Source organism: Protopterus annectens, chromosome 3.part0 (genome assembly GCF_019279795.1).
Source record: "Protopterus annectens isolate FY-2018-M chromosome 3.part0, PAN1.0, whole genome shotgun sequence".
Classification (NCBI taxonomy): Eukaryota; Metazoa; Chordata; order Ceratodontiformes; family Protopteridae; genus Protopterus; species Protopterus annectens.
The window spans coordinates 176,330,584-176,354,144 of record NC_056731.1 but is presented as its reverse complement, the minus strand read 5'-3'; the positions used below and the strand labels follow the sequence as shown (position 1 = coordinate 176,354,144).

The 23,561-nt window shown below is 41.8% G+C and overlaps 1 protein-coding gene across 3 annotated transcripts in view; it reads right to left on the bottom strand.

Annotated features, from left to right (window-relative positions):
- Nucleotides 1-23,561, bottom strand: part of LIMD1 (LIM domain containing 1) — a 516,411-nt gene that overhangs the window by 92,832 nt on the left and 400,018 nt on the right. For all 3 annotated transcript variants that reach the window (XM_044064671.1, XM_044064672.1, XM_044064673.1), the window contains one exon: nt 19,096-19,223. In XM_044064671.1, coding sequence (XP_043920606.1) covers nt 19,096-19,223 — 128 coding nt within the window. The remainder of the gene's footprint in view (nt 1-19,095; nt 19,224-23,561) is intronic.

Here is a 23,561-nt window from a genome sequence, read left to right as displayed (position 1 = left end):
GGAAACCGAAATAAGTTTAGAGAGGGACGAATGCTCCAGCAGCTTCTGCACCACACGATCCACATCGACATCCGAAAGTTTAGAGGAGGAACGGGTCGAAGGAACCGAAGACGGAGCCGACCTCAATATAGCGAAGGAGGAGCTCCATCACCGGTTCCAAGACTCGAGGCTCAGGAACCGACACCAGTTGAACACTCGGCCCGAAGTCTGTGGAACCGGTGATCTAACCTTTGAAGAAGAGCTCGGAGCCGATGACTTGGGCTCCGATGTCTTCGATTCCTTAGAGGACTTCGATGCCTGGTCAGAAGCATCCAAAGCCTCTTGGAAAGCTGGTTTCAACAGACCCCTGTCCATTAGTTTCCTGCGCCTATCTGTCATGACCCTCCCACTGAAAGAGTGACAAATGGAGCAATCCTCTTGTAAGTGGAGAGGGCCAAGGCAGTAGACACAGGAACTATGGTTGTCAGTGACCGACATTTTTTGGCCACACTAACAACGCTTGAAACCAGACTTTGCCTTCTCAGACATTGTAGGTAATAAACAAGTCTAGAAACAAATACACAGTCAAATCCGGGAAAAATAGTCACAATTAGGTAAATGTCACAATCAGGTAAATGTCAAATCCGGTTAGTCACAATCAGGTAAATTTGACTCAATAGTAGTATATGGTAAGGGTGTAGGCCCCGGTACAAAAATACCGATAAAAGGGTTAACGGTACCAAAGAACTACGGAACCACAACACAATCACACAAGGTAATACTGAAAATATTAAGTTAAATAAATTTCTCAATAAAATACAACAAAAAGTTATATCTTATCTTAGAAAAACCCTCGAGCTAGCTCCCAACGATGCGAATGCAGCAGCGGCAAACTAGATCTGAGGTAAAGGCAGAGGGGGATTGTGGGTATTAGATTGTCTCGAGCTTCTTCTCGATGCAGAGCTTGCAAGAGGCCGGCACGGAGCCAAGGATCGGCTCCGAACCCATGTGTAAGAACAAACGGCGAGATTGAACACTATCACATCTGGTGATAGGTGAGCTTTACCTGAAGAATATGCCAACCCAGCATGGAGCAGATCACACAAATAAGTGAGTACCATAGGAACCTGAATAGATAAGGGATCCTGGTTTTGAGAGTGGCACCAGACAGAAAATCTCTTCCATTTGGAGAGATATGATTTCCTGCTAGTGGGTTTCCTGGCCTCTTGCAGGACCCAAAGCATGTCCTCAGAAAAGAGGTGCCTAAAAGGGATCAAAACCCTATCACCCACAGCATCAGTTGGAGTGTGAACAAGTGAGGATGGATAAAAGACCCTTTGTCTTGTGTGAGAAGGTCCACCTGGTGAGGTAACTTGTAGTGATTGTTCCTGGCCAAGTGAAAAATAAGGGGAACCAATGCTGTCTAGGTCAAAAGGGAGTCACTAGCAAGATTTTGGGGAAGCCTTGCCTGATCTTGTACAAGACCCTCAGAAGTAGAGGAAGAGGGGGAAGCTACTCCCCAAATGATGTGGACATCCTACAGATGGGCCTCACTGAGACAGATGCCTGGTGTCAGAGGCATGGCCTCAAGCTCAATGCTAAAAAGTGCATTGTCATCCCCTTTGGTAAAAACTCTGTACCATGGAACTACCACATAAACGGCAGCCTACTTAATGCCGAACGTGTGATAAAAGACCTTGAGACCCAGGTGGACAGTAGTCTCTCCTTTGATAATCACATCGCCACAGTAGTCAGGAAATCCTTCTATGTGGCACACCTCATCACAAAAGGGTTCTTATCCAGGAAAAAAGAGGTCTTGTTCCCCTCTACTCGAAACTCATTAGACCCATTATAGAGTACAACACCCCTTTTGGAATGTACCTCACAAAACATCTGCAGCAGCTGGAAAGGCCACAGCAGTACCTCACAAAGAGGATTACTGGCCTCAAACAGATGACCTACACTGATCGTCTCAAAAAACTCAAGCTTTACTCTGTAGCATATCGCCTACTCCGAGGAGATCTCTGCCTAACATATAAAGCTATGTTAAACCCAGAGCTGTTGGACATGCTACACCTAAAGAAATCCCAATCCCTCCGAGCTACACACTCTAGGGACCTAAACCTTGTCACCACAATAAACAGGACATGCTGGAGGGATAGATTCCTGTCCCAGAGACTTCCTATACCCTGGAACAAGCTACCCATCTATGTCAAGCAAAGTTCCTCATTAGCACTCTTCAAGAAAAATCTTGATGAGTGGATGGGAAATAGGAAATACACCCCGGGGATCACTTCTGTGGCTCTGGTCGACAGGGGCACAGGAAATTAATGTTCTTGGGTGGCGTAAGCCAGGGAACCTTGTTGGCTAGGCTTACTTAGGCCCTTGGGCCAATAGCCTAGTACCTGCCTATGAACCTATGATATAGAAATATTCCCTTCCAAACAAAAGACAGGGTGTTCACTTTCCAAGCAACAGGACCTGGAACTCTGGAACACAATACAGGAAGATGTCTGTAAAGAGGGGAAGCAAAAAGATCTACCTAAGCAATACTCCACCAATGGACAATGTCCAGAAACACATCTCTGGTAAACATCCATTCATGAATTTGTGTGCTATACCTGCTCAAAGAGTCTGCCACTAGATTGTGCTCTGAAGGAATGTAAACTGCCTGAACAGTCACCTGATACTGGGTAGCTAGATGCCAGACCTGAAGAACTAGCCAGCAAAGGATGTAGGATCTTGCACCCCCTTGCTTGCTGACATACCACATCACTGTGGTATTGTCTGTGAAAACTTTGAGGGGCCCAGGATGAAAGAGGGCATGAAAAGCCTAAAGAACTAGAAACAGACCCCTCGCCTCCTTGATGTGGTCCAACGTCTGATGAGGAGGCCAGAGACCCTGAACCTTGAGAGAGTCGAAAGAAGCTCCTCACTTCCTGTCTGAGGCAACTGTAAAGAGCTCTTGATTGGGGACTGGAGATGGGAAAGGAAGCCTTGTTGAGAGAAAGTTGATGAATCCATTGAAGCTTTAGTTTGAGACAAGGAAGAAAGGAAACCAGAAGTCCAGGGGGTGACAATGGTGATGCCACACTGACTTGAGGTACCACTGAAGCTTCCTCATATGGAGTCGAGTTAAAGGCAGCATGGGAATGGTGGAAGCCATAATCCCAAGGACTCTGAGAAAGTCCCTTGCCATGACCGAATCCAGAGGAAAAAGAGACTGGAAAAACGTAATCGGAGACAGGGCCTTGGGGACAGGTAGTTATGCCAGCATGGCAAAGGTTTGTATCCTGCAACTAAAGAAAACATGATCCTAAGAAGGAGTCACAACTGATTTTTGAAAGTTTATGTTGAACCCCAGACTCTGCAACAGGGAAATAGTGAAGTAGAGATCCTGAAGCACAATCACAGGGGACAAAGCCTGAATGAGCAGATCATCCAGATAAGGAAATATCTGAACCCTTCTCATCCTGCAAAAAACAATGAGAGGAGTGAGGCATTTGTTGAATACCCTTGGGGCAGTAGGGAGGCCAAAGGGCAAAGCAGAGAACTGAAAATTCAAGGAAGGAAGAGACAGAAAAATGTGCAAATTTCCTGAAAAGATGATAGCTAGGGATATGAAGGTAGGCATCCTCAAGATTCAGAGAGATCAGAAAGGCCTGGAGAAGAAGAGGAGGAAATAAAGTTTGAAGAGACAACATCTTAAAGGAGTGGACCCTGAGAAAGGTGTTGAGCTGAGAAATTTCCAGGACTGTTCTTAGGTGCCCTCGTTCCTGGGACCAGAGATATCCTGGAATAAAAAAAAACTCTCCCTTCCTGGGCAGGGGGCACAGCCAGAATAGTAACCTGGGTCAACAGGGAATGATGCACTTCTGGGAAGAAAGAAAGCTGTTCTCGAGGAGGTTGATGAGTGCCTAGAAAGGGAGGGACAGCCTTCTAAACCATGAAATACCCCTGTCAGATAACAAACAGGACCCAAAATGGACAGAACGCAAGAATCTGTTGTAATCCTTAACCAATCTGGAAGAGAATGGAAAAGGGGTCTGTGTAGATTTAGCAGAAGGTTCACATCTAGAACCCTTTTTACCCTTGGGCAGAGGGCCAGACTGTCTATAAACAAAAGCAGATTTGGAACAGTAATTCCTCTGAAACTTTGGAATAGGAGAAACAAAAATGTATTTCAATTCCTGCAAGGCTTTTCCCTTTATCCTGGACAGATTTAAAAAGTTCAGCAACAGCAGTACCAAAAAGATTTTCTACTATCCAAAGGAACATCCAATAATGTGGCCTTGATACTATCAGGTAAAATGTGAAGATGAAGCAAAGAATAACGTCTCATAACAGAATCAAATGTAGCAGCACTGTAAGAAGCATCAGCTGCATCATAACTACATTTAACAGTATGGCGGGCAACATGAGAGGTAAAACCCAACAAGGAAGGGGTCATAGCCTTCCCATCAGAATCAGGAATCAGGAAGATCAGAAATAACCTGAGAAAGGTGGGCAAAGCATACCTGAACATACGAGTCTGGTTGTCAACAGCCCTAAAAAGACAGAGTGGCAGCAGTATAAAAATTCTTGCCTGGTCCCTCCATGGCCCTACTATGCTTATCTGAAGAAAGCAGCTTAGTGGAGAGTAAGAGCTTGGAGGGTTTGTCAGAGGAGACAAACACCACAGAAGGGTCAAAAGAAGTGCATTTATATAGAAAGTTACAATTTTCAGGCACTTTGTAAAATGTGTCAGGATTCTTAGGAGCTGTGGGCTGAGAATCAGGGGCCACAGAAGCTGGTGAACACATATCCAGGAGGGCAGCAAATGGGAAGAACAGCAGAAGGCTTGGGAGACTCCATCTGGAGGAGCTTATAATACCTCTTCTGGATATCAGAAACCTGAGAATAATCAAACTTAAAGAACTCCATCATACAAGAAATAATGTCCCCAAAGGAAAGTTCCTCTAAAGGGGAATCTGGACTAATAGAATCCTCTTCTTCTGAGCCATAGTTCAAGGGGAAGGGATCTGAGAATAGTAGGCTAATGACTCCTTCCCCGAATCCTGACCTTCAGAGGAATCCTGTTCCCCCTGCTCCATAGGCTGTTTAAGAGGAGTGGAAGACCAGGGAGGGGCAGACACATAGACCCCTTGAGGAGGCTTTAAAGCCATTAAAACGCTAAACAACCTCCGAATAAAATCCTTCCATTCTTGTTGGGATCCTTGACTGCATGGGAAATATGCTTGGATTTATTTTAATGTGGGACACCTGCACGAAAAACCTTGAGAGAGTTGAAACCCTGTCATCATTCAATAAGAGTAGCAGAGATCTCCTCCATCTCTAAGATCTGCAGAATCATTCTTGGTCCCTTTGGATATAATAAGCTGAGGTTCCCCCTCAACATTTGATACACACATATGAAAAGCCTCGAGGACATGCAAGAAACTGGATCCATGTTGGCCTCTGATGGGGTCGTGGCACAGGAATTCAAAGCAACAATCAGATGATCCTCCAGGTTTTCACTAGCCTCGAGAGAGAAGTCCAAGGGAAGCTGGACAGCAGCTGTATCAGAACTGGGTTTTTTGGCATTTTTTTCTTGGCTGATAGCTGACCCTTGGGATGGGAAGACTCCATCATAGCACCCTGAGCCAACAGCATAAGATGTTGGTTTTCAAGGTAAATATATAAGGTGGACAGGTGACTACGGAGGGTCTTGGATACAAACGTTTGGCAGAAAGAACACTGCATATGGTTGTGGGAAGCACCCAGACAAAAGAGACAGTGTCTGTGACAATTCTTATGGGGATTCTATCTCCCACACTGACATTTTCCCTTTCTGAATGTAAACCAACAACACAAAAAGAGAGAAGACAAAGAAGAACCTCAACAGGGCACTTATATGAAAAAAGTACAGTTGTGTACTCTTACCATAAATGTAGATGTTCGAGTGTATTCACTGTTGCAGTCATCACATTTGGGTTATCTGCTTGCAGTAGCCCTCAGTCAGCCTGATTAACAAAGTCTTGGGTCCTGCGTTGGTTGCTGTCTCTTCTTCCGTGACGTCAGGTAGTCAGGGGTATAAAATATGCGCCGACGCCATTACATCAGTTTTTCTTGCCCCAGATGTCAGGTGCCCCCATAAAGGGAAGCAATAAAATAAATATAAATAAATACAAGGATATACCTCCAATAAAAAAGCAAATGCACTAAAAAGCTTTTAAACATAGTAAAGGAGAGTAGAGGTATAGCCAAGAAAAGTCAGGGGGCTGGAGGGAGGGTAACCAGGACTGCAACAGTGAATACACTCGAACATCTACATTTATGGTAAGTGTACACAACTGTACTATGTTCTTCATGTTTCACTGTTGCAGTCATCACATTTGGGTAGATTCCCAAAGCTAAGGATGGGAGGAGGAATTTAGATAGCATTAGGACCAGCTATAAGGCCCTGCAAGACTGTAGTGGCAAAGCCTGCTCTGGATTTAGAGAAAATTGGCAAATGGTAATGCTTGGTGAACGTATGTACAGAGCTCCAGGTAGCAGCTTCTAGGATGTCCCTAGTAGGGACACCTCTGAGAAAGGCTGTATAGGTAGATGCAGCCCTGGTTGAATGGGGTCTGATCCCCTGTGGGATAGGTTTTCCATGGTGCTTATAGCAGAAATGAATGCAATGGCCTATCCATTTAGAAATGGTTTGCTTTGAAATAGCCTTTTCCTCTGTCCCTGCAGCAAAAGCCACCAGCACTTGTTCAGATTTCCTTTGAGGTTTAGTCCTGTCCAAGTAAAATCTAAATTGTCTGTGCACATCTAGGAGTGCAGTATCCGTTCCCCCTTGTTCTATGGATTAGGAAAGAAGGTTGGCAAATGAATGGACTGATTAAGAGCCACACTGGATACCACCTTGGGCATGAAGGAGGGATTGGTTCTGAGGGACACCCTGTCCGCATGAAAGATGATGAAAGGCTCCACTGCCATAAGGGCCTGTAATTCAGATACCCTCCTTGCTGAAGTAATTGCTAAAAGGAAGGCTGTTTTCCAAGAAAGGAATTTTAAATCTGCACTAGCAGCCAGTTCGAAAGGAGGAAGAGTGAGTTTCTCCAATACAAGGTTAAGGTCCCAGGCAGGGGTTGGGGCTCTCCTGTGCGGTCTTAAATTTTTGGCCCCTCTGAGGAACTGCTTGAGCAGTGGATGAGAGAAGAGGGGAGGTTCTGTGTTATAATGAGATGAAATGGCTGAGGCGTGAATTTTGATGGAGGAAAATGAAAGGCCCTTGTGAAGCATCTCAGTTAAGTATTGTAAAATCTGAGGTAAGTTGGGCACTGTTCTGCTCATCCCTAGAGACTGGTTCCAGGCACAGAATCTTTTCCATTTTTCAGCATAAGATTTTCTAGTACTAGGCCTCCTTGCCTCTAAAATGATATCCATCACTGGTTTACTGAGAAAGGTAAAGGAGAGATTAGGTAATTAACCAGGCTGCTAGGTTCAGGGTTTGAAGCTGAGGGTGCAGAATCTGGTTCTCCTGCTGAGATAACAGGGTAGGGGTTTGAGGCAGGTGCCATGGGGCCAACAGTGACATACTGCGCAAGAGAGGGTACCAGTGTTGGCGTGACCAGCCTGGTGCAATCAATATCGTCTGTGGTTTGTCCTGTTTGATCTTTAGTAGTACTTTGGAGAGGAGAGGCAGAGGAGGAAAGGCATAAACTGACAGGTTTTTCCAACTGAAGGACAGAGCATCCACTTTCCAAGCTTGTTTGTGGGGAGTCCTTGTGCAAAATTTGTCTAATTGGTAGTTCTGGGAGGAGGCAAACAGGTCTATATCTGGGCTCCCCCATTTGTTTGTCAACATGTTGAAAGTCTTTGGCTCCAGTTTTCACTCGTGTGGGTCCATGAGGTTTCTGCTTAGTCCGTCTGCCAGTGTATTTAGTTTTCCTAGCAGGAATTGAGCTTGCAGATGCACTTGGTAGCTCAAGGCTGTGTTCCACAGTGCCATGGCTAGTCTGCAGAGGGGGTAAGAATGGGTACCCCATGCTTGTTTATGTACCACATAACAGTGGTGCTGTCCGTCTTTACCATTAATTGTCCTGGAAGAATGTGGTCCTTGAAGGCTGTCAGAGCATTCTGTACAGCTAACATTTCTTTTTGATTGAAATGCAGGTGCATTTGACTTGGGTTCCATTTGCCCTGAATGCACTTCCCTGCCAGGTGAGCCCCCCATGCATTGTCTGATGCGTCTGTTAGGGTTTGGGCGGCAGGGGGTAGAGTGAATGGTAGTCCCTTGTTTTGGTGGCAGGCCTCTGCCCATCAAAGGAACTCTAACCGTAGGCGAGGTATGATAGGAATCATTGCTTCTAGATCCTGAGAATGTTGACATCATAGGCTTTTTAGATACCATTGTAGTTTCCTCATATGTAGTCTTGCATATGGAATTAGAAGAATGCAGGAGTCCATGAACTCCATGGCTTGCAGTATTTGCCTTACAGATAGGAGGGTTTTTGTGGCCACTAGCTTGAAGTAGGTTGTCAAATGAATTTGTTTTTCTGGCGTGACGAAAGCCACCTGGGAAGTTGTATTCAAGCTTGCTCCCAGGAATATAATTTGTTGACAGGGTACCAGGTGAGATTTCTTTTCATTTATGGTGTACCCCAGACAAGTTAGCACCCTTTGTACAAAAGCCAAATGATTCAAATGCATGTCCTGGCTTTCTGCCTGAATTAGACAGTCGTCCAGGTATGGTATATTTGAATATTTCTTTGCCTGCAAAATGCAATGACTGGAGCTAGGCACTTTGTGAATACCCTGGGCACAGTTGATAAGCCAAAGGGCAGTGCAGAGAACTGATAGTGCACGTATCCTGCTTTGAAGCGTAGGTATCTTCTGCAAGATTCCCTGATTGGGATGTGCAGGTATGCTTCCTTTAAATCGAGTGTTGCCAGCCAGGCATCTTTGCCTAGCATAGGAAGCAACTGGTGAAGAATTAGCATCTTGAATTTTGGAACCACCAAAAGGTGTTTAAAGTAGACAGGTCCAGGATAGGACACCATGAATTGTCTTTTCTGGGTACCAGGAAAAGTCTTGAGTAGAAACCTTGTCCCTTTTCCTCTTTTGGTACAGTTTGAATAGCCTTTATGTTTAAGAGAGGGAGTACTTGCTTTTGAGCCTCTGCCCACTGATTTGGGGGTAGGTCTGGCCAACTGTTTGGGGTTGGTAACATGTGGAAATGAAATCTGTATCCCTGGGACACTATATTTAAAACCCATTTGTCCTGGGTAATGAGTTCCCAGTTTTTTGCACAATCTTTCCCCCCAAAGGGGCAGTCAGTTGAGAAGTGCTTGGAAGCTTTAAAGTTAAGTCATTGAGACAATTTACCATAGGGGGGAGTTTTTCTTCTCCCAGATTTGGAAGAGGGGGCCCCCACTGCTTAGTCCTGTGTGCAACCTGGGACTGAAGCCTGGGTACTCTGCTGGATCTGGGTTTGGACTGAGAATTTATTTATTTTTATTTTACATTTGTTGACCGGGCTAGTCTGGCTGGATACATGTCCATTTTCAGCAGAGGCCCGAGGAGAAAAGCTCCACTATATACTAAGTACATTACATAAAAAAAAAAAAATTTACTACTCTAAGATAATAGCTAAAATCAGATATTACAAAAGCAAAAAGAACGAAAGATAATTTAAAAGAGAAACAAGTTTACAATAAGCAGTTCATTAAATATCCACAATTGTACAAAAAGTACATACTTAAATCTCAAAACAGTAAAAGAAACAAAACTGAGGTGGATAGAGAAGAAAAGAGTGGAGGGGAAACAGAGTAAGAGAAAATGGTTAGTCAGGTGTATTGCAGGAACACAGCCAATGATTTTGGAAGTACTGTTTAATTTTTTGTTTGAAAAGTGGCAGGGATGTAGTCAGAGTTATGTCACTAGGTAGGAGATTCCAACTTCTACCTATTGTGTTAGTGAATAAAGAATCACCTGCTGTGTTGTTTGCCTTTATAGATTTTGTCATGAGTTTACAAGAGGAGCGAAGTGAGTTGAGATTGTTGTAAGGGATTAAAAGTTGAGAGAGTATTGGGGTGTTGTCGGGTAGGTGTAATATGTTGTGGGCAATAGTGAGTTGAGGAATTATAAGGTAGTTTTGAAATTCGAGCCAGCCTAGTTGTTTTAGGTTTATACAATGGTGGGTCCTAAATGGGTTACTAGTGGCTTGTTTAGCTATGTTGTTATAGCAAGTTGCAAGTTTGTTAAGGTTACTTTTCTTAAGGTTTGTATAAATAGGGGAAGCATATAGGAGAGTTGATAAAAGATGAGATTGAGCAATTTTGATTCTAGTTGCTGGGGTTAGAAAAGGTTTGATGCGATAAAGGGATCCTATTTTTCTGTTAACTAACTTGATGTTGTTGTTAATGTGCTGATCAAGGAGAGAGTATTGTCAATGGTTATTCCTAAAAGTTTTGTAGTGAGATCAGGTGAGATGAGAGTACCATTATTTGAGTAAATGGTAAAGTTTAAAGGGGGGGACCGAGTGGTGGGAGAGAAGAGGAAGAGTTTTGTTTTTGGCATTTAGAAGGAGAAACCGTTTAGAAAACCATGTTTCTACAGTATTAAAGGTATTTTGGGTCAGTGAGATCAGTTCTGTAGAGGATGGTGCTGAGCAGATAAGGGTTGAATCATCTGCATATTGTATGCAGGTTGCTTGTGGGATTGCAGTCTGTAGATCGTTAATAAAGAGAGAGAACAGAAGTGGACCAAGAATGGAGCCCTGGGGAACTCCGATGGAAATGGGCAAGAGTGATGAGATATGGTTTTCCCATATTACTGCTTGTTGTCTGTTGTTAATATAAGATTTAAACCAATTAATGGCGAATTTATCACAGGAGAGAGATTCAAGAATGTTGATTAAGAGAGAGTGGTTGACCATATCGAAAGCTTTAGAGATCAATGAAAAGAGCGGAAGAGAGAGTATTGTTGTTTCGATTTTTGTTGATAGTATCTACAAAGGAAAGAAGGGCAGTGGTGGTACTGTGGTGAGGTCTAAAGCCATGCTGACAGTTTGCTATTATGTTGTGAAGAGAGAGATAGTGCACAAGTTGCTGATGAATGCATTTTTCCATGATTTTTGCTAGGGGTGAGAGAAGGGCGATTGGTCTAAAGTTGGAAAGGTCAAGGAGTTACCACCTTTATGTAGTGGGATAATAAAGGAGACTTTCCAGATGTCAGGGATGGTTCCCTCTTGGATAGTTCTGTTTATAAGTAAGGATATAGGGTATGCAATTTCTTTGGCAGCTTTCTGAAGGAAGAGAGAAGGAGCTTGTCTGCAGAAGGGGTGCAAGGTTTCAGTTTGTGAATGAGTCTATAGATGAAAGAAGTAGATATGGGTTTTAGAGAGAAGTTGTAGGTGGAGTTAGCTATATTATTTGGAATATAAGAGTTGTTGGTGTTCATTTGTTTGGCTAGGGATTGAATAGTTTCAGAGAAAAAGAGTTGAAAGCATTAGCAGTCTGGAGCGGGGTTTCTGCGTCACCATTAAGTGGGGACGTAGTTTTAGCAATTCCTGGGAAAGAAGTCTATTTACTGATGACCAGAAATATTTAGAGTTGTTAAGATGAGTTTCCTGAAGTTCACAGTAGAATTTTTTCTTGTCAGAGATTATTGATTTCTTAGCCAGATTTCTAAGCTGGCGAAAAAGAACTAAATCAGGGTTTTGTCTATGGCATCTCCATTTAGTCCATGCTTTGTTTCTAGTATGAATGAGTTTTTAGTATTGTTGGTAAGCCATGGGGCTGTTTTGGTTTTATTCTAATAGAACGCGTTCAGGAGCATGTTTATCAAGTATGGATAGGAAGGTAGTATTAAAAATGAGACTGCCTCCTCCAGGGAAGTGATTTTAAGCAATTCCAATTGCATGCTCTCAGTTCAGCTTGGAAAAGGTCTATGTTAAAATGCTTGATAGAACAAATTAGCCTTGTATTTGGGAGGTTAACACATTCTGACTTTTGTCTAGTAATGTAGGTTAGGAGTGGTCGCTGATATCGTCTGGCATAGTACCTACTTTATACTGTTTGTTGACTTTATTTGTGAGTATCCAGTCTAATATACTCTCTCTCTTACTGGGCTTATTGACTCTTGTAGTTGAGGTAATAGTTTGGGTGAAACCATGTAGGTTAATATGAGAGGAGGGATTGTCAGCATTAATAGTGTTCCAATCTATATTAACGTCGCCAAGAATTATGGTTTCTTGGGGGTAGGTGGTAGAAACCCAGCTTAGAAAGTCTTCTAATATTGGAATGTTGTTACCTGGAGGAAGATACACACATATAAAGTAAAGGGCTTTTTTGGCATTAAGTTGGAGTTTAATAATGATGGCTTCTATTTTGCTATCTTGGTTTGGACATGCTGGTTGAGTAGAGATGTTAAGTTGATTTTGAAAAGTATTGCTACTCCACCACCTTTACGTTTTAAGCGGTCATGTCTTACTATATTATAACCTTGGGGTATAATCTCTGAGTCTTTTGTGCCTGGGTTTAGCCAGGTTTCAGAGAGGCAAAGGATGTCAAAAGAATGGATATCTAAGAGGGCATGGATGAAGGGTATTTTCTTACTTATGCTTTGAATGTTGAGGTGTCCTATGAGGAAGTTATTATTAAGGTTAGGTGAGCAGTTTTGGGGAGGAGGGGAGATAGGGCCAGGGTTGGGGTGGATGTCTCCATCTTGTAGGGTAGGATTAACTAGTTTAGTTAAAAGGTTGCTCTTTAGAAATGTGAGAGGTTTTGTTTTTTTGTCTGATTGTAGGAGGTAGGTAAGGTGATGTAGCCTGTGGAATTTAGGTAGATGATAGCTAGGGGTGGAATTAACATTAGAGTATGATGTGAAAGTGAATATAGTAGAAGTGTGTTTTTGTGAGGAATTATGATAGTTGTTTATTGAAATTTCAAAGAAGGTGAGATGGTATGTTGAGAGAAGGGTGGTCAAGAGTAAGATTGAGAGTATAGGCAAAGTTGGTATGTAGGGAGTCATTATTTAGTAATCTGAGAAGTGAGGAGGAAGGAGGAAAGTACAAAGGAGAGAGGACGAGTGTGGTTAGCAGGAGAGGGGGTAGTATATCTTTAGAAAAGTTGGAAAATAAGAATTGGATGCTAAAGGGAATAAAGAATGATATGACTAGAGAAGACAGGGTAGGAGTAAAGAGAGAAGTGTAAGAAAGGGAGAAAGGTAATGTAAGAAATTAAGGTAATAGGGCAAAGAAAGTGATGGGGGAGTGGGGGGGTGTGTTAAGGCTAGGTAACAATTTGGCGGGAAGGAGAGGGATGGGATAGGAGGGAAAGGGGTGTGGTTGTAGAGCTATAAGACTAGGACCCTGGGGTGGGTGGGAATTGGGGTAGGGAGGGAGAGGAGTGAGCCCAAGAGGGCTTAACGGAGCGGGGATACACAAAGTAAACCAAACAGGAAGGAAAAATTATCAGAGAAAGCTGGCTGAGGCCAAGTGAGTAGAGTATCTAGGAGGATAGGGTAAGAGTGGAAGAAGAAAGGGATAGGAATATGAGGGGTGAAATAGGCAGCATGGGGTAGAAATACAAAACTGGTACAAAAGATATTAAAGGGAAAGGAGACATCTAGTGGGCAGTAGCTGTGATTACAGTAATATAGAGAGGGTCACAGTGGAAATAAAAGATAAGGCTAGAGGGAGAGAAAGCTCAGGCTAAATAACACGTTAGGTCAGGAGGGATTGGAAATAAAAGAGTAAGGGTGGGGTTGCTGCTGGCAAGCTTGACCGGGAGCTAACAGATAGCTTAGCAGGGTTAAAACTGTTACAATTTACAAGTCCAACATAAAGGTAGACATACTTTCTTGAATCTTGATGTAGAGGGTTGCAGGAGAAGGCTAGGTTTTGGAAAGTTCCAAGGGTAGTTGGCAAACAATACAGTAGCAGAAATTAGCGGAGGGGTTCCACCCAGGCAAAAACACAGGGTATATCCAGGGGGTAGCTAATATAAGAGGAAAGAAGTTGAGAAAATAAAATAATGTTAGAAAAACTACTTGCAACACAATGTATTTAAGACAGTGCAGAAATCACAGGTTGTTCTAGTAAATAAATTGGAATTATTTGACATCGAAAAGGCAGTAACAAACAGGCTGGGTTGAGAGAATTGCACAACAGTAGTTAATGTTAGGCACAGCACATAGTACAATAAGCACACTCTTACAAAAGGCTACTACCAGCTAAATCATATACTGGACCAGAGAAGATATTACCACAAATGCATTAATTAACAAATTAAAAGCACAGGGAAACAGAGGGGAGCAACTAGTTCCAAACAGTTATCCTTGAATAAAGGATGAGGGTAGGTACCTGAAGGGGAAGAGAAGGCCTGGAGGAGGCAGGAAAGTATCAATTCTTAGAGGGCCAATGCCTACTAAATCTTGGAGGTTGCACTTGTAAGAAATCTTTAACAGTTTTCATAGATTTAGCTTTTTCCTCCAACTTTTTGAGAACTTCTTCTGCCCTGTTGCCAAACAGGCATCCTGATTTAAGGGAGCATCCAGTAATTTAGGTTTAATAAGATCTGGCAAGGATTGCTCCTTAAGCCAAGCATGCCTTCTAAGTACAGCCCCAGTTACAGCAGCCCTGCAAAATGCCTCTAGTGAATCAAAACCACATTGCAAAGTATGTTTTCCAACCTGTTCAGCAGAATGCATTAAATCCTGTAAATCCTTATTTTCAACATAATCAGGAATCATCATCATTTTCTGTTTAAGCAATCCAATAATATGCTGCTGATACTTTAACATATGAAACTGGCAGTTTAAGGCCCTAATTGCCAAGGTTGCAGAAGTGTACACATTTTTATCCCATCTATCCAGCACCCTGGAGTCTCTATCAGAGGGGGTAGGATTTTTGGCAGTAGTAGCTTTAATGCCCTTGGGTCCCTGTGAAATGGTCTCAGGATCTGCAGTAGGATTTTTGAAAAGGAAGTTGTGAGAGTCAGGAAGCCTGTAATATCTATCAGGTTTTCTGGGAGCAGGAGGTAAAGAGTCAGGGGCCAAGCTAGATTCCGAAAAGGCATCATCAACAATGTCTAGGACAGGAGGGATAGCTAAAGGCCTGTGCTGGGACAGGAGTACGAAATCTCTAAGCCTCTTTTTAGAATCAGAGAAATCCTGACTTTCCCAACAAAAATGCTCCCTAAAAGTATGCAAGGTTTCACCAAAAGAGAAGTCCTCTGGGGGAGAAGCAGAGGGAATAGAGTCCTCAGCATCAGAATCCTCATAAGTAGATAAGGGTAAATCCTTGGCATCACAGGAAACAGAAATTTCAGAATCCTGGTCAAAAGTATCATAAGCAAACTCAGTCCTAGGTCTCTTACAGGGAGAAGGTTGGCTTTCCCTGATTAAAGTAATAAGGTCTTCAGCCATTCTTATCATCCATTTTTAGGCATAGAGGCCTGACCATGCGGTCTGGGCATCTGTTTTCTAGGCATGGTTCGAGTTTTAGGCCTTGAAGAAGAAGATGGTGTCGATTTAATATGCAAGTCAGTAGGCCTGAATACACCCTCAGATGCTGGTGCCTGCACAGCGGCTCCGGACCCATCCAAGGAACAGACATCCGCAGGTTCCACAGTTTAAGCATCTCGCAGCATACCGGACTCCGAATGGGTCTCAGTAGAGGCCTGCAAACCTGAAGTAGCGGATGTCAGGGGCTGAGAAAGCGCCTGAGTGCCAGCGAACTGGCGACTGGCTTAGGAGAAGCGTCGTCGGCAGCTTTTGACCTAGGTGGCCTGTCTCTGTCTTTATCTTTGTGTTTTTTTGGAATGTCGGTAGTTGGATGGCTTACCGAAGACATATCTGGATAATTGAACCGAGCACCAAAATATTTTGAAGCGAAAATATACTGACAACGGATAGTTCGCTGTTTAAATAAGGCACAAAACCGACAGCGAGGTACGTCGTGGTCAGGGCCTAGGAAAGGAATGCAGTACGACTGAAAATCTTTATGAAGTATTTGCTTTCCACAAGAAATGCAATTATTTACTTTTACTGACATTGGTTTAGAGCAAGAAAAAGTTTCCCCAATGGGGTACTTAGCTTTAAGTTGAAGACTTCGGTTCTGAAACTCAAAAATGAAAATTTCAGGAGTCGGCTGACCGGCACTTACGAACTGCTTCTGCTTCGGGCAATGCATGGCAAGAAAGACTGATGTAATGGTGTCGGCTGCATGTTTTATACCCCTGACTACCTGATGTCATGGAAGAAGAGGCAGCAACTGATGCAGGACCCAAGACTTTGTTAATCAGGCCGACTGAGGGCTACTGCAAGCAGATAACCCAAATGTGATGACTGCAACAGTGAAACACGAAGAACATCAGCTCGGTAACCAGCACAGAAGAAAGGTGTTCAGACCAACGTTTAATGATGACATTCGGACTGGCGGCAAAGAAATTCTGAAATGTGTGCATCTGTACACTCTGCACAGGGAGCATACTGTGATATATGGCACCTGTAGACAGTAAAGGTTTTGGTATACTAGTCGGATGGCGCTAAATGTTTCCCCAATGGGACACTTAGTTCCCTGGCACAGACTGACTGAAGCACTCTACATACTGAATGCTTTGAGGTCTGACAGAGAACTGAAAACATGTCACTGGTCAGTTACCCTTATACTCAGACATCCTGACATCAAGGAAAGCGCATCCATCAGGCCTGGAGTCTCTAATATTTGTCCAGTCAAGGGCTTCCACAGCAAGGAAATCTCATGATGTTATTATTACAACAGTGAAACATTAATATCAAATGCTGCTCAGCATACCTTGTCTTCCAACTAACTGTAGCTCTCTGTTTTAAAAAAAGGTTAGGAATCCAGAATGGGAATGCACTTCAGATGAGGCTATTCTAATTAATTAATGAACTTATTTATTTATCCATCCTTTGTTAACCAGGTTAGTCCCACTAAACTAGTAACCTCCTTTTAGTGATGTCTACACTACTAGGGGAAATTTGGCCAGGACATCTAGGAACTTCTCCTGCTCTTTTCGATAGGTGCTGAAGGATCTTTTGCATCCACCTGCGCTACCACCAACTCAGGCAGATAAGGCCTCAGTTTAACATTTTATCCGAAGGACAAGACACCCAGGAGTGCAGCACCCCCCTTATGCTGCATTGCAATGTCAGCCATCAATCTATCTGGTGCGGGAATAGAATCCACAGCCAAAGGTGAGTGTGGTACCTGTTGCACCACTGACAATTAGCTAAGTGACAAAGAAAGTACAAGTATTACAACCTTCATTATTTTTTCACTGTATGCACCACTGCCTTCTAAGATCCTATAAGCCTTGCTGTATTGGCTTGCTTACATGGATTACTAATTTAATGCTTACCTTTGTTCTCTGCTTTTTAAGTGCCAGCTATCTTCACTCTTAGTTAGCAGTTGACTGGGATACTTTATGACAACAAATTCTAAAAGTCAGATAAATGATCACTGCCCTCATGTTAATAATTCTTCTCCATATTTCCCATTCTCCATTACTATTGTGATCTTCCTAAATAATTCTATATCACCTGTCAAACTACTCAAGTCATTAAATGCCCCTTCATCTACATAAGTGAAAAATGTCTGGGACCAGGCCTGGGTCTTTGGGATAGACAGAGATAAGGTCCTGACTATATCCTAGACAAACAAAGTGCTATTACCAGCTTGGGTGTTGAAAGTGATGGACGAGGAGGCTGTGTGTGAATGGCTAAACACAGCTTACCCATCCTAGGGGGAAGGAAAAGTGGCTTATGGACAGCAAGTCACTACCACACAAGTAGAAGTTTGTGTGACATCAAAATGGCCAGGATCTTGAATGTGGGCTTGGCAATTCCAAGCCACTGATAGCAGTGCTCATTATTGGGTGAGTGGAAGCACAAACATGCACGAAGAGGGTACGGGACACCCTATCAGTTCCAGGCAGCTCTTGTACTTGTGCAGGTGATATCCCGTATGGGGGAATGAATGGGCTCAAGGCCAGTGTGTGTGTGTGTGTGTGTGTGGGGGGGGGGGGGTGGGGTGGGGGTAATGGTTACCAGACATGGAGGCAAAAAAACAAACAGACAAAAAAACAGTCTGGGCCCAGAAAAGATTTCTGGGAAACAATGGTAGTAACTTCTTTTCTACTCAAATATTAACTTCTCCAACTCTGCAATGGGTTTAAGAGGCAAAAGTCATCCCTTCTTAACGCTGGTCAATAGGATAAAAACCCTACGGTACTACGGCATGGTGATGTAGGAATACAGTGTCTGCCCTTCAAGAATCCCTTTGAACTTCTCCATATATAAACAGGCTGAGAACTTCTTTCAGGAACCCGTTTGTACTTTTAATTCACCACATGTCCTCGGATGTAGCCCATCTGCTGCCCAGAATGTTATATATTCTGCCATCATCATCATAATTATTATTATTAATTTTTTGAGATTACTAGTGCTGAACTTACGAATTCTGACAGCATCCCTTTCATAGTTCTCTTAATGGCTACACTAATGGAATGTTTTGAAGTCTGAAATGTTTCATGCCTACTGGGGTACCCTGCTAGACATCAAACTTATACAGTGTACAAACTATAGCAAATTACACAGATAGCAAGATTCATGTTTTCTGTATTGCAGTACGTACATTTTAGTAACTCCACAGGGGTAAGAAGGCGATCTGCAAATGCAGCACTACTCCATGGGAGTCACACAGCCATTATGAAGGAAGGCGACTGACCAGTCACTCCTGTACTGAGTAGTCAGCAAAACCCACTATCAAAGGGCTGCAACTTATGTGTATACCAGACAAGCATATAAAGGACTATTACAGTAGAGATTTCCATCATGCAAAAATATGTTTTTTGTCACAAGTACACAATTCTCTAAGTTCCAGCCAGAACCTCTGAAGAAAATTTAATAGTAGAAACCTTGAAGAGTTCAAAACAGCATATTTTGACATATTTACTTAGGCTTCATGTTCAAGTACCATCTACATCACAAATGGTATAAATTTCACTGCTGTTTCTCAGGCACATGCTCAGGCCCCCTTTCCTAACAATGATAATGGATTACATCACTGTGCACATTTGTGAAACTACAAATTCTAGAAAATATCATTCTTACTTGTGGTAATCACGGACGCAGTAGATTTTATCACCATCTACAGTGAAAGGTACACCGTCCAAGCACTCATTGCAGATTACACAACGGAAGCATCCAGGATGATAGGACCTGCCCAAGGCTTGCACAATCTAGGAAGGAAGACAAGAACAACAGTCATAATGACATGAAGACTAGCCGAGTAGCAGGATGTTCATTTTCTATTCAGTATCACACTTAAAGCCAGCAAAATGACAAGAAATCCAAAAAATGCAATATCACCAGTCAGACTAGGGCTTGATACCCAAATCCATTAGCTACAAAGATGCTACAAAACATTAACATGATGCACACAAAAAAATATGCATTTTTATCACTGAAATGGACTATAAATAAATTCTAGTGAAACTTCATGAGCTTACCATGGGTTGTGACAGTGACATTTTTCAGTAATGCTGTTTCCCAGTTTCGAAGGCAAACAATTTTCTGATATTATTTTTATACTTTGAAAGTTAACCTTTTAAAAGAATCAATTTGAATAAAGCTAGTCTTTACAGACAGATCTAAATGCATGCCTGCAGTAATGTATTTTACATTTCTAAACCTCTCCTAAATTTAAAAACTAATTATGGCAGCCTTTTCTTGTGTTCTCCACCTATACAATGACCACACCCTCTCAACCTCTTAGAGCAAGAGATCTGGACAAAGCCATAAATAATGGGGGGGGGGGGGAGACAAAGGCCCCAAAATATGGACAGTTTTTAAATATTACTCTCAGAAACTTAGAATGTTGATAGAATAATATTTTCTGTTTTAGCATGAAATTTCTGAAGGGTATGAAGTCTGAAACTCAAATGTCTGTCATTATTTTCTGTCTTCAATCTTTAATGACTTCCCAATAATTTGCTGGAAAACCACAATTTCATGAAAAATGGGCCAAAAGTACTAGGAAAAAATCCGGACATTTTGCAAAAATCTGTACAGGTGAGAGGTATGCCAGTGACTACCCTATATAAAACGGCTCCAAAACTTTCCTCACATCCTTAACTCATTCACTCTGGAGCAGCTCAGGAAATGCTGCCTGCCTACTTCCACCATAGGAACAGCAGTGCAGCCTGAGCTCATTTTCAGATAATCCATTTGTGATACCATACAGAAAACAAATGTTCATAACTCTTCAACTGTAAGAGTTAGACTAAACATGTAAAGGCAAAAGTTGTTCAGCAGACACTGGACTTTCCAACAGTGAATATGTTGATGGTGTGTATCTAAATTATTAAATATCTGCCAAGGAATGCTGATATTGTGCATATTTTTTTACCTTTGTGGTACAACAAATCACAATATCTTGGTGAATGTACCACACAGACCCATACAATTTGTAATTAATTTGTTTTGTATGAATGTCAGCTTTAAAATATCTTGACCATTACTGTGTGATGCTCCGTTACAGAGATATTCACAAAAATATGATTATTATATTCCCCATAACTGATAAAGCATAATATCTCATCACATGTAACAGATGGACACTACATATCAGTGTACAAGTTGTGTGGCTCAATGTCACCTAAAAAAAGGATGCAGCATTTGTGTCATCACCATGCTCCCTTGCAAAAATATGGCCATAATAATGAGAAATATTGCAAATGTATAATTTTCATAATCCTCCAAGACTAAACAAACTGTGATATCTGTGCATGTGTACAGCACACAGACACAGTTCTTTTACCATGTTGTAAGGAGTGATACTGTCTTCAAAATGAGGTATTACTTGGGACACTGACATGCTCCCTTGCAAAGTTATTTACCAAAATATGCAAAAAAATTATAATTTCCATAAACTATGTCCGAAACAAACTTTGATATCTGTACATGTGTACAGCATACAGACATGGCTATTTTACCATGTTGTAACTACTAATACTGCCTTCAAAGGTATAACTTATCACACTGACATGCTCCCTTGAAAAGTTATTTACCAAAATATGAAAAAATTCATAATTTTCATAACCTTAGTCCTACACAAACTGTGATATCTGTATATGTGTACAGCATACAGACATGGTTCTTTTATAATGTTGTAATGACTCACACTGTCTTCAAAATGAGGTATCACTTGGCACAATTACATCCTCCATAGCAAAGTTATTTACCAAAATATGAAAAAAAAATCATAATTTCCATAACCAAAGTCCTAAACAAAATATGATATATGTACATTTGTCCAGCATACAGACACGGTTCTTTTTCCATCTCGTAACTACTAATACTGCCTTCAAAAATTAGGTGTTACTTACCCTGATAACATGTTCCCTGACAAAGTTATTTAGCAACATATGAAAAAATATCATAATTCTCATAACCATGGTCCAAAACAAACTGTGATATCTGCACATGTGCATGGCATACAGATACAATTCTTTTTATATCTTGTAAGTACTAATACTGTCTTCAAAATGAGCTGCTAGTTAGCATGCTGACATGTTCTCTGACAAAGTTATTCATCAAATATGAAACAGTATCATAATTCTCATAACCAAAGTATTAAACAAAATGTAATATCTGTACATTTATCCAGCATACACAGTTCTTTTTTCCATCCTATAGCTAATAATACTGCCTTCAAAATGAGGTATTACTTACCGTGATTTCCCTGACATAGTTATTTAGCAAAATGGGAAACAAAATCCTAACTCTCATAACCATAACTGTAACCAAACTGTGATATGTATATACCATACAGACAAATGTCTTTTTCCATCTTAAGTACTAAAACTGTCTTAAAGATGAAAGTTTCAGACTTTTAAAACTAAATATGAAAAACATCTGTAGCACTCATAAATATATGGAGTGTCCCACACCTGTGCTTGCAATGTGATAATGATGTTTAGTAATGTGAATAACAGTGACAGGTGTCAATGATTTTACCTAACAAGTGCTAATGACTCAGTGTTATACTGTAACTCCACAAATAGTGTGATAATTACCTGCATGTCTTGATTGCAAAATTCTGCATGCTCTTACAAAGGTGATAATTGCTCCACATAACTTTTTGAGCAATGAGTCATTACCATCTGTCAGGAAAAGCCAGGAGTAGTGCTGTAAAAGTTTTAGAACACTTTTGTATTACTTAGCCCTTCCTGTAATCTAAATTATACACATGACTGATAAACGGAGAAAACAAGTTATTGCAGGATGTTTATTGACATATTCTCTTGTACGTGGTAGCACTCTCCTCAAACAGTTGTTCTTACTCAGCATGTTCAGCTCCCTGCCACAGTTATTTGCTAAACTAAGAAAAACATCATAATTTACATAACACAATTCAAAATCAAACAGTTATCTGTACCTGCGCACAGCATACAGATAGTTCTTTTACAATCTAAAAATGAAGTGTTACTCAGCATGTGTACAAGTTCCCTAGCAGTTCTTTTCCTGTGTCGTCAGTAGTGACAACGGTGTTCATAAAATATAATGATAGAGTTTCTTACCATAGTGGTCCTACTTGGTCATGGCTGTTTTCCATTTCCTCTCACTAGCTGTATGTTACCAATTGATCATGCATAGCAGTCATCATGCCATTGTGGAGGTCAGTCAAGAACAACACAATGCCATCCTCAGTTAGGTGAACCCCACACTTTCTGAAAAGGTGAACATCTTCTGCGGTGATGCTGTCATGGCAGATTGTTGATCCACTGACCCTATGCATCAAGCCATGCATAAACCCATTCTGTAAACATCTGGCCTTGTGCACTGCTTGTTGACTGTTTGCTGTTTTCCATATCTGGCGAGGAATTATGTCAGACCACACAAAATGACAACGTGGCCACCACGACTGCAGGTGTTCAAAAATTGTTCTGATTTGAAACTGTAGCAGAGTAGGTGAATGATGACATCATTCCCTCCAATGTGCAGTACAAGAATGTCAGGCTCAGGGTAGATGGAACACTTTTGTTCCAACAACTGTAGGAGTCTGCTCCAATGCATACTACTTCTTGCAATCCAGTATACCTTCACACTACATGTACAGAAGCTCAAGTTGTAGTGGTTTTCACTTCTGGAGGCATGGCTGGCAGCCCAGTGAATGTGGGAATGGCCACACACCCGCACTCTCACTTGTCGTTCTCCTGCTCGTGGAGCCATGTCACTTTCACAAGGCAGACACACCTGACGTTTGTGAGATGTATTGGAAGACTATATATATATATATATATATATATATATATATATATATATATATATATACATGTATATCATATGCATTACCTGGTCAGCCCATTCAAATCTTTACTCCTATCCACAGGGGCATTATTCTTTTGATGAGGTACATAACTGGTGATGATGATGCAGAGGTACATACCTACCAGCCCTGAAAACACCAAACTATATACAAGTGACAAGGGGGCACAGGAAGGGCACATGTAAAGAGAAGAAGCAGGGTAAGGACCGCCACTCCACTAATATGCCGAGGACAGACATGGGGCTTC